Here is a 12,712-nt window from a genome sequence, read left to right as displayed (position 1 = left end):
CAATCTGTTAGTGATTAATAGGGTTGATCATGCTCTCAGAGCCTCTTTAAACCAGGTTAAAACAATATTATTAAAACTATACCTTACTTTTGTCTCTATGCTAAACAGTTGCAGAGATATCTGCGTTTTTATCGATATGCAAATGAGCAAGCTGGAGCACAAGGGAGCAGGGCTGAATCCTTGGAGCACTGCTTTGTAACACCCTCTGTGCTCTGAACGCTCCTCCCTCCCCTATGTGTGGGGAGTCATAACTCACCACCAGTATTCAAGCAGTGTAATTTGTCTCATCCTAAATCCATTGCATCCATACATTTTTAACCTTTTCATTAAGGGAACCTGGTCATGCGATCTCACGTTTGACGCATTGCTCTAATGTGTAAACAGGAACTCGGTCTTTTGTGGCTGACTTCCTGCGAACTACAGGATGATATCACCAATTAAATCCCTCCTGGCAGCTCTCAGGCCCCTACCCTCCCCACACTACTCTGTATAGCTCTGTAGTCTGTTAATTAATCTCCCTGGCTATGACGCTCTCCTTTGTGATTGGACTGCGCTACAGCAAGGGGAGAAGGAGACACCCACGGAGAAAAATAATGCATCAATGGTCTATTAGGACCAAAATCCCTGTAGGGGTCCCTAACTGAAAATAAAAATATTTATTTATTAGTTATTGGTTTAAAATTAAATTTGAAAGAAACAAACACTTTACAGAAAAATAATCTATTAAAATTGTCAGTGTCAGGTATTGCATGGGACACAATTAGAGTGTGTAGTTGCGTTCGCCTTTTATTAAGTGTAACTCCTATGGGGTGCAGTTCCTCCCACTTATTTTTGTGGGGTAATGTTTACACTTGCAATCCTCGTGCTGATACTTTGTTTATAAGCACAAGCGGTGTAGTGGCAGATTTTACACTCCTGCTGGGGTCCTATAATCGTTCAGCCTTTGTGCTCAGGTAGAACATTAGTTAAACAATGTTGCTAGTCTTGTAACTATTTGCAGGGCTGCCTCTAATTCACTCAGATCACTTTCTCTGAGCTGTACTCTCCGCTTTTTTGTTGTTTCTGACTACTCTTTTATCTCCATAGAGGTCACTATTTGCACTCTGATGGTTGATGTGGCTCGCTTTACTCCACTCCTCAATGTCTAGTGCTGCCTCTGCAGCGTACGGTTTGGATGCAACTCCCTAAACATGCCTGACACTGTTTAAAACACAAGACGCCATACCACCCCTCCCGACATGTTTTGCCACGCTCGGTGGCTTCGTCAGGGGATGTGGGGTATGTGTACACTTTATCTTTATCTTATTCTTTAACATTGGCTCATCCTGCACTCTGTAGGCAAAGAAAGAAAATAAAAATCTAGGAGTGCTTCTTGAAGCGCTTTTCCCTATGTGTTTACAGATTGTTCATGCGGGTATTACTGTATATCACACTATTACTTCTATCATTTGGAGAGAAAAAAGGCAGCAACCAATAGAACTAGGGATTAAGGATTATTCTGGATTACAGTGTTAATATACCTACTATACATGAAAAATGGAAGCTCTTTACGCACATTTTTGATGAATGGGCCCCATTTACCAACATCAAGGTGGCTTCTGCAGATGGGTAACCAACACTACCAGAACTGCCTCTCCTGGGCCTAACAAACAGTAAGCTTACAGTATTCAGGGCAGTGTAGGAACCAGCTATATTTATACTCTGGTTAGATACCCTGGGCAGATGGGTGGGGAGTGCTTAACCCGTAGGATACCAGCGCCGTACATGTACACGGCGCTGGAAAGTGGGTCCGAAATCCCACCGCCATACATGTACGGCGCTTTGATCGGGCAGGCGCCGGAGCTGCGCCCGCCTGGTCAGCTGCAGGGGTCTGGCAGTCACTGATAGCCGGACCCCTGCTGTATGCCCCGGCATCGGTGAAAACACCAATGCCGGCACATTATCCCTTGCAATGCCGTGGTCAGTGCTGACCGCGGCACGTGCAGGATCCTGCCGGGTGTGGGGTGGCCATCGGGTCCCCACCCTGCTGTGACGGGGACACAGCAGCATCGTGGCTGCCTTCCGTGACAGCCTGTGAGATCCAGCCCCCTGGATCTCTCAGGCAGGAAGCTGTAAGTGTATTACAGTGTGTAATATACTTACAGCCAATGCATTACAATACAGAAGTATTGTAATGCATTGTAAAGAGGATCAGACCCCCAAAAGTTGAGCTCCTACCTAAGACAATCTCCCAAAAAATAAAACTATGCTCTCAGATTATGGAGACACTAAATAGACATAGGTATCGCCGCAACCGTAACAACCTGCTCTATAAAAATACCACATGACTTAACCCCTCAGGTGAACATCGGAAAAACAATAAAAAATAAATAAAAATGCTGTCAAAAAAGCCATTTTTTTTTGTCACCTTACATCACAAAGTGTAATACCAAGCGATCAAAAAGACATACGCACCAGAAATCATACCAATCAAACAGTCATCTCATCCCGCAAAAAATGAGACCCTACCTAAGACAAATCGCCCAAAAAATAAATAAAAACTATGACTGTCAGAATATGGTTTTAAAAAATGGTTTAAAAAAATGCTGTTATTGTGTAAAACTTAAATACATTTAAAAAAAGGATACATATTAGGTATCGCCGTGTCCATAAGAACCTGCTGTATAAAAAGATTACCAACTAACCCCTCAGGTGACTGGGGGGCTCAGAACTCAGACACTCACCAATCAAAACCTTTTTTTGTGTGTCCATGACAAATCAAAAGTTTTCTGAAAATTTTGTGACCTTTTAGTGCAAGATCAGTCTTGCTGATGAGCTGTCTTGTAGGGGTCTGCCAGGATTCCAAAGGTGCTGGCTACAAGGTAGCCTGTCAGCAAGAAAAAAAAAAATGAATGCAGCACTAGTCCTGCCATGAAATCTGAGAGAACTGCAGGACCTCAAACACAAATATAAACTCATCCTTCGGAATCCCCCACAAAAGGTAGGAGGAGTGGCAAAAACTATGTATATCAGTTGATCAATACAGATGCAGCTTTTCTAACCCCAGGAAATCAGATTTGATGTAGTATTATACTGCTTCCATGTGCAACTACATAAGTATATCCTCCAATGGGACAAACCTTTTAAAAAATATATTAGACACACGTTTCCTTAATGGTATTACAATAGATAACTAAAGCTATGTTCACATATTGTCTGAGCCTGTTGCAAGTATACTTCAGAAGAATGTTCTGTTATATACCTATACTTGTACTGTATTCCATACAGTAAAAAAAAAAAAAAAAGTACAGTCCACCGAGTCTAGTAATAGAAACGAATGAAATTCGGGTACGTTCACACTAGCGTTAGTGTGATCCGACAGGCAGTTCCGTCGTCGGAGCTGCCTGCCGGATGCGCTGATCAGTGTGACAAGTGGGCTGTGAAGTCGGTAGATAAATGCTCCGACTCCTCAGTTTTTGGTACTTCCGACTCTGACTGCTCTGTATTTAATATGCGAATGTATTTTATACATTCCTTGAAGGAAAGAAAGGCAACACAAACATGTCATTACCACAGAACTACTGGCTAGGAAGCTGCTTCTTTCTCCTTTGTGTGCTGATCTTCTGCTGAAGATAGGGCAGTGGGAGGATCCAGGAAGGGGCAGGGGAAGGGGCATTTATTGTAAAACATGATTTCCCTAGTAGAATTCCATAGTCAAGTTTAAAGTTTAAGCTAACAATCTGAGTTTACAAGTTTTTATAGCCTTAGCTGAATGACAGCAGTTTTTCAAATGGTTTACAGCTTCAGTCTTGAACTATTGACTATCCATTCCCTTCACTTATACAAGTGTCTCTAGTCCTGCAAAAAACATTTACTTAATCGGTTATCAGTAAGAGGCTAGGTTAACCATGGGCGTTGCATTCCCTGTAACAGCGGAACACAACACAATGGAAAGTATAAGTATTGCCGCTCCTTGTGCGTTGCGTGCCATATAGTGAAGCATATGAAAAGCATGCTTCTTCATGGTTACTTAACGTGTTCGTTTTGCACTGCATGCATAGGCCTTTATTCTTACAGTAGAGAAGTACCGTATTTTTCGCAAAATGGGGGAAAAATAGCAGTGCGCCTTATGGGGCGAATGCTGCGACCGTCTGGTGAATAGTCTGAGAGGGAGGAGGGGCTGGGGCTACACATAACAGTGTCCCTGTGTAGTGAATGGGGGCCGGCATCTGTTTCTGCAATGGCAGCAGGGGCCCGGTGCAGTCACTGTATTCTACTACACCGGGCCCCGCTCACTGTAGAATACGGTAATCATATCTAACTTGTGGGTATTGTTAAAGTATTCCAATCATCTTAAATCTAGTGCTGTACTACTTACTACTAACTTCTTGGCAGTCAGGAGGCCGGGCGGGCGCTCGTAGCGTAGCTCACTACGTCACACGACTGCTCCACCCACTTTATGAATGAAGCAGGCACCAGGCCCCGCTGCCATTACAGAAACAGATGCCGGCCCCCATTCACTACACAGGGACACTGTTATGGGGGGGATCTGTAGATGACACATAAGATAAGATGCTGTATATGTGTCACCCGCAGATGCCCCCAAAATGATCCCCCATAAGTGCCACCCCCAGATGCCCCCATAACAGTGCCACCCCCAGATGCCCCCATAACAGTGCCACCCCCAGATGCCCCCATAACAGTGCCATCCACAGACCACCATTAGTTCAAAACCCACCAAAAGCACACCTTTTGGTTCAAAATATTTTTTTTTCTCATTTTCCTCCTCAAAAACCTAGGTCTTATAGGGCAAAAAATACGGTAATTAATTATAACTTTTTGTGAATTGGGACATTTAAACTTGCATTTTTTTTATTTATTCCAATCTAAATCTTGTAGGAGTCGGTTCATTTTTTACCGACTTCAGGTACCCAAAATTGCCTCTGACTCCGACTCCTTGACTCCGACTGCACAGACAACTGACAGCATTTGTAGACGTATCCGGGTGCGGATCCGTCTACAAATGCATTGCAAGAACGGATCCGTCTCTGCTCTTGTCATGCGGATGGACGGATCCATCTTGCAGTCTTTTTCACAGTTTTCCCGGTCTGCTCATGTGCAGACCGGAAGGACGCATCGGTCCTTCAGTTGTTTTGCAATGCTGGAACCGACATTAATGCAAGTCAATGGGAATTAATGCAGGCATTTTGGACGGACATAATATCGCAGCATGCTGCGGTATTATGTCCGACCAAAACGCCTGACAGTGACTGAATGGAAGGCATACTGATGCAAACTGAACGGATTTCTATCCATTCAGAATGCATTGGGATATCCCTGATCAGTTATTTTCTGGAATAGAGCCCTTTTGACGTAACACTATGCCAGGAAAAAAAAAAAACGCTAGTGTGAAAGTACCCTTACACTGATCCCCGAATAATCCCCTTGCCATTGAGGAGTCACGAGTTTTTTTTTTTCCCGTCTAGGTAAAATTGGTAATGATGTTTTGGTTTGCTTGGATCATTTTATTCTTTTCATATAATCTATACAAAGTGAAAACTATTACCATTCATTGGACGTATTATCACTTTTATTGGCTGCTTCGTAGGGATGTTTTCTGTAATCTGGCTGGTCGATCACAATAATTGATTGGATAATTATATTATGGAGCAAAACCTTATACCCAAATCTCACAATTACAAGATGGTTTAATTTGGTCAAGAAAAATGCTACAGTCTACAACCAGCTTTAGTTAACTGGAAAACAAACAAGGACATTGCTGCTGTTTTTGAGCCCATTTAGTAATTCATTGAGATGTAAAAGAGCTAGAACAAGCAACAAGTATAAAGATGGTGCCATTTATAAAAATGGCAGAACCCTAACAAAGAAAAATCTTGTCCTGTAAACTGGTCCAGTAAACACGTCAATTTGTAAGATAAGTGAGCTGCACCTTAATGACAGTTACCGGAGAGCCAACGATATTTATAACTCTTCTAATCCAGTCTGGAGCTAAGCAACCAATTATCCTTAAATCTTCTGCTACCTAAAGTTGTTCATAAGTCTGAGACTAGGAATAGTGACAGAACCTGGATGTGGAGTGAATATTAATGAGCGCTCCAACTTTCATTAAGTAGCTCTTGGCAGCTAGGGATTGATCAAATCAATGCCAATTATAAACAAAAAAAAAAAAATCACTTAAAAAACACAATATGTCCCTGGGGGTGACTAAACAACAAAATCACTGAAATGTAATAATTTCCCCTTAAAACTTTACCTTTATTTGATCTATAAAAAAGCCCACATATAAATAATAATGAATATGAAGATTACAAAAAGGTAATTCCACCTTGGGACTTCTTAAGCATAGAAATATGAATATTAACGCTTTGCCACCATGTGGCTACTCACGATACAGTTGACCACGGAACTATTGGAGATTGATCATGAGAAGTGGGACCAAAACAATATCAGCTCTCCTTGGTGGTGAGCCGATGAAGAACTCTGTTGCCTTATATCCAGAGAAAGATCCAGTAATTCCGCTTTTAGGCAGTTGGGGAGCTGTCCCTATCCATCTATACTCACCCTGCCTAAAAGCGGAGTAGACGCCCTGAAAGGGGCGGCCCCAGTTATCGGTGGCTGTACCCTAATCTGTAATTCCCTTTCGGGGCAACTACTCCGCTTTTAGGCGGATAGGGACAGCTCCCCAACTGCCTAAAAGTGGAATTACTGGATCTTTCTCCTGGATATAAGGCAACAGAGTTCATTATCGGCTCACGGAGAGATCCAGATATCGTTTTGGTCCCACTTCTCATGATCAATCACCAATTGTTCCATGGTCAACTGTATGATGAGTAGCCACATGGTGGCAAAGCATTAATATTTATATTTCTATGCTTAAGAAGTCCCAAGGTGGAATTACCTTTTTGTAATCTGATATTGTAATCTGTGGGATTTTTAATAGCCCATTATAAACAAGCACAGGACTATGAAGACTAACCGGTAACTACTATAAAGCAACTGAGTTCAGACAATGCTGAGTAGGCATATTGTAAGCCTGCTGTCCTACTAGGAAAACTAGCTGAAAGACTCTACTGTACGTACTGTATACGTTACTAACGTAAAATATGATAGTAATACAACTTACTACTAATTAAATATATCCTTCTAAAATACAAAAATGACATATGACTCAGGATAACACCTGAGCATTACTACCATTAATCATTTTTAACCTCCATCTCCAGGCTGTTACTATCAAAAAAAAAAACACCATAAAATAAACTTCCAGAAATGTGATCACAAACAGTTGATGGTTAAATTACAAAATGTTAAATTACAAATGTATTATTGTTTTCTAACTATAATGAAGGAAAGAATACCATCATGTAGTATATTTTGGTTGATGTGTAGATCCATGACGGCATTCATGCAGTGGTGCTTAAAAGTTTGGGAACTTTCTATATTTCTGCATAAATTTGACCTAAAATTACATCAGATGTTCACAAGTCCTAGAAGTAAATACAGATAAGAAAAGCAAACAAATGTGTCAAAAATATTACACCCATTTATTTATTGAGGAAAATGATCCAGTATCACATGTCTGTTAGTGGAAAAAGTATGCAAACCTTTAGGATTAGCGGACAATTGAAGTGAAATCAGAGTTGGGTGTTTTCAATCAATGAGACTGTCAATCAGGTGTGAGTGGGCAGCCTCTTATTTAAAGAGAACACCAATAGAAGTATATGTGGTTCAACAATAAATAACAAGCCAATCACACATCTATCATTATTATAGTATCACATTTGTATTAAACATGTATTACAGACATGATTGGCATACACAAAGAAACTAAATGGGGTTAAAAAAAAAAAAAACACCAACACAGTGGTGGTGACTGAACTGCAGGATAATAAAGTGCAAAAAATTTATTTTTAGGTAGGTACTATAAAGTGCAGACTCAAGAGTTCATAAACTAGTATTGTACACACAGCCCAATAGTATGGCTGCTTTAGTGCCATTGCTGCACCTACTACATATTAATCTCAAAGTGAACCTTCAAAACAAGCTTTTCTATCTCTTAGGGAAAAGGATTTAGGAGTTAGCCTTCCTGCCACAGCAATTTCATGCATCTATAGACACCCATACTGCCCATTCTCTTGCATAAGACTACAAGAGAATGCCTAGAAAATAATTTCTCGTTGGTACATTACCCTGTTAAGGCTAATAAATGGTACCAGACAATTTCTGAAACGTGTTGTGGATGTGGTAGAGAGAGGGGGATGTATCTACACACCTGGTGGTCTTGCAACAAACTCACTCCTTATTGGACTGAGGTTTTGGAGTTATAAAAATCAATATGTTTATCGCTTCCCAAGCTACCTTTGATGTTTCTCAACTAGTCGGGAGACTCACTGGGTGTGCAGAACCAAAACCTTCTGTCTTTTCTATTGGAAGCTACAAAAATTCTCATTCCACCTCTATAGGGGTCCACACAATGTCTTGACATCTCCCAAAGGTTACTTAAACTTGACCAACTGTATCGCATCGAAGAATTAGCTGCATTCTCCTAACCATTCTAAGTAGCGATTAAATAGACCAATAAATTACTCTGTCATCACATGTATTACCACTCAACATGGCTCGGGCATGTTTTGCTGCATCTGAGCCAGGACGGCTTGCCTCTATTGATGGAACAATGAATTTTGAATCATATCATCAAATTCCACACAAGTCGTTCTACCAAAGAATGGTTGAAGACAAGTAAACTTAAGTTATGAAATGGCCATGTCAAAGTTCTGGCCTTAATCCAATAGAAATGTTGTGGAAAGACCGGAAATGAGTATTTAATGGGGTTTATGGGGTTATTCCACGAATAATGTAAAAAATTAAAATTAGACATCATATAGTACATGACAACCACTTTCTAACAAAGCTAGAACCAGCCCTGTACCTCACATGGATTCCGAGATCTCCCCATTCATTGCTCTCCTAGAATTATATCAAGCTGACAGCTCAATGGGGAGTCTTTACTACTGCAGCTCAGGAGGCGTGTCCATGCTCTCCCCATCACAGCTCAGAAGAGAGTTGAAAGATGAAACAGAGCATGTGCGGCCATCTCAGTGAGCAGGACAAAGAAATAAGAAATTAAGGGGTCCATATCATGGGCCTATGGAGGAGCAGGGATGTCCAAATTTTGAAACGTACGACTGAATGTTATCCATGTTCATCGAGACTATCCAATATACCACAGGATTCTTGAGGTGCACACAGAGACCATGCCGGCATTGAAATCCAACCACACTGGATAATGACCTTTGGCATATCTTCTAACTGTTTCTACCTAACTGTCTGCACTAGGTCTTATTTAATGAGACCTTCTCCTAGTATTAACAAGTGGTCCCTCTAATTATCGTGCTGTTATCTTATTTACTATAACTGATATCAGTATATCAATACGGCTATCCGACACCCAAACTTACTAACCCCCTGATGATCCCATAAAGTGGGGCAAACGCGTTGGTGTATATTACGTATGTTTATCTGTTTATTTAATGATGTACTGTGTACCTGGTGAGCTGCCATATCTCAGCACTAGGGCTGTATACACAGTCCATCGCTTTAATTTAGGGCAGGGTGTACGTATTGTGTTTTGTTTTTCTTTATCTGTCCACCTTAGGCACTTATCCAAGTACCTTTCTACATTCTAATGCCACAGTGCTAGGGCTGTGTGAGGATTGAAACAGTCCAGGTTCGAGGACAGAGAGTCCCCACCATCAGGGGTCGTCCCTGGGCTGAGCATTAGACCAGGGAAAGGTAATAGGGACAGTTTTTCTCTTTTTTCCTATCCCCTGGTATCTTGTTAAGTGCCTACTGTGGAACTATCTGAGTGGTTCCTCAGTGATTATTGTCTTGTTTGTCCATCCATCCATTTATTTTTAAGGATTGAGAATAAAGTATATGATTTTAAGAGTTATATGAATTGCTGGAGTTAGTTTTTGTATTTACTAACCCTAAGAGAACTTACTTATCTGACTGCTGGAGTAGGGTCCTATACAGATACATTTTATTGAATAACTCAGTAGCTATACAAAATGTTTAATTACATGCAATGACAAAAGTATTTAGATCCAGGTGCTGGTTTAAAAACTGTAGAATATTTTTCGTGAGAAAACTCCTTTTAATGGCAGAAAAACCAACCAACATAACAGAATGCAAGCTATTTTGCATGGATGAAAGGACTAAAACTCCTCTAAGCTGATGTGAAGGACTAATCAACAATTATAAGAAACACTTAGCTGTAGTTATTGCCTCACAAGAGAGGGTCACACCAGAAATTAAAAGAAAAGGTTCACATACTTTTGTCACTCACAGACGTGATAGTGGATAGATAATTTTTCTCAAATGAATAAATGACCAAGTCTAATATTTTTGACTCATTTGTTTGATTTAGTTGTCTTTATCTACATTTATGACATAATCTGATGCATTTTAGGTCAAATTTAGGCAGAAATATAGAAAATTTTGAAGGGTTTACAAACTTTCAAGCACCACTGCAGTAACTTTGTAGACTGATAAGTCTGGAGTAATTTACACCAATTACAGCAAAAGGAGCAATCCACCTTGAAGCCACTGTATTATGGTTTAATGATAATTCTAACTATTTGATCAAAGGATTCTTTGCCTTAATCAGAGTGGCTCACATTTACTAATGTGAGTGTACCAAGATTTTGATGTAAATTGCATCAAAATCCAGGTGCAATTTGGCACCATTTATGTTTAGAGAAATTATCTGCACCTAGTTATGGTCCGTGGTAAAGGAATCCATAAGAGAATTCTTAAATAACCTGAACCTTGTATGCCGAACTTAGAAATTACAAGTTCGCTCATCCGTAGTCAACATAAAAATAGAAATATTCTCGGTCTTGGAATTTAGCACACAAACAGATTATTTTGTAAAAACTAAAACTTTTATTACGCAAGTTGTATAACATCATATAAATCTGGCATAATCATAATCCTATTGACCCACAGAATAAATTTACTGTGTGATTTATACCACAGAGAATGGTGCAAAAATAAATCCCACAAAATAATGTTAAAATTGCTATTTTTTTATCTTCCTTTAAAAATAAAAGTTATTTAATACACCATATGAACCCCAAAATGGTTTTAAAAAAACTACAACAACTCAAAAAATTCAAGGTTTCATATAGTTGAAATGAAGAAAAAAAAATAAAGATATGACCACTGGAACAAAGAGGGGGCTTAAGACTGAGGCTGTTCCTAGGGCTAAAAATAGTTATGTCACTAGAGGGTTAAAATGCACTTCAGTCAACTAAATTTACTTCAGACAAATTTAAAAAAAAAAAGTTACACTTTTGGGATGGTTTTTCAAATTTTAATGTCATTGTTGAGGAAGTTTAACCTGGACCATGTTCTGTAGGCTAGCACACGTGGCTTGAAAATGCACAAGCCACATGAGTAACAGCTGAGAAACCTAAAAAAAATGACAACATGCATAGATGGTACCACAAATGAACTAGGTGGGCGAGTGCTATGTATTCTGTAAAATTAGTTTGAGACAAAAAAAAATGTATACGATTTATCGGCGCCACATGAAATGAGTTTATTGCAAACTCTTAGAGGGCTGACTGCTATACACATCTTGGTATAACAGTTTGTTTCAGACAAAGGATTTTTAAACACCTAAACAGGGAAACCAGATTTTAAACACCTAAAATATCAGATTAACACCAACTAAGAACTGCATACCTTAAATCTTGCACACTTTCTCCCAGTTTTTCCAAGAGGAATTTGATATCTTCAACTATATCTTCATCATCATATTTCTGCTGCTCCAAGTTTTCCAGTTGCTTCAGAACTTTGCACTGGATCATGGCCAGGGCATACTCCTGACGAGTTTCTCTTTCAGTGGATTTTTCTAGCAGATTCTGTAAAAAAAACATGAACATTAGACCATTTTTAACCAGATTTCCATAGGTCATTGTGTGGCACACATTAATTCAACTCAGACCTGTTGGTTATCACTGGGAAATTACCGGTAAGCAATATTGTTTTCCCTTCACCCATGACGGCACCCCATGCGAGATAGACTATTAATAAGGAAATTAGGGAGGGACCACCGCCTGAAGCACCTTCCTACCAAAGGCGGTATCTGCGTGAAGTTGGAGCCTGTAATGCTTTAAGTACGTGTGTGGAGAACTCCACGTTGCTGCTCTACAAATTTGAGCCAGAGAGGCATTTGCCTTCTCGGCCCAGGACGTAGCCACAGCACGGGTGGAGTGAGCTCCAAACCCTGAAGGGGGCGAGAGGCCCTGTGCTAGGTAGGCTTCGGAAATGGCCCTTTTGACCCATCTAGCAATGACTGCCGTGGACACTTCCCGCCCCTTATTTCTACCCCAAAACTGAATAAGGAGGTTTTCTTCCAATCTCCAGGCCGAGGTAGACTCCAAATAAACTAACAGACATCTTTTGACATCCAGGCAATGATATTCCCTTTCTAAATTATTGGAAGGATTTGTGCAGAAGGATGGAAGAATAACATCTTGACTTCTGTGGAAGTCCGTAACCACTTTTGGCTGGAAGGACGGGAGAGGCCTAATAATAACTTTGTCATCTGGGTATACGGTGGAAAAGCAGAGAAGGCTTGAATCTCTGAAATCCTTCTAGCTGAAGTAATGGCCAATAAAAAGGACATTTTAACCCCTTAAGG

At 40.2% G+C, this 12,712-nt stretch overlaps 1 protein-coding gene across 1 annotated transcript in view; it reads right to left on the bottom strand.

Moving 5' to 3' along the window:
- Positions 1-12,712, bottom strand: part of ATP6V1H (ATPase H+ transporting V1 subunit H) — a 147,802-nt gene that overhangs the window by 54,419 nt on the left and 80,671 nt on the right. The window contains exon 11 of the mRNA XM_044294499.1: positions 11,752-11,930. Coding sequence (XP_044150434.1) covers positions 11,752-11,930 — 179 coding nt within the window. The remainder of the gene's footprint in view (positions 1-11,751; positions 11,931-12,712) is intronic.

Source organism: Bufo gargarizans, chromosome 5 (genome assembly GCF_014858855.1).
Source record: "Bufo gargarizans isolate SCDJY-AF-19 chromosome 5, ASM1485885v1, whole genome shotgun sequence".
Classification (NCBI taxonomy): Eukaryota; Metazoa; Chordata; class Amphibia; order Anura; family Bufonidae; genus Bufo; species Bufo gargarizans.
This window is presented reverse-complemented; position numbering and strand designations above follow the sequence as displayed.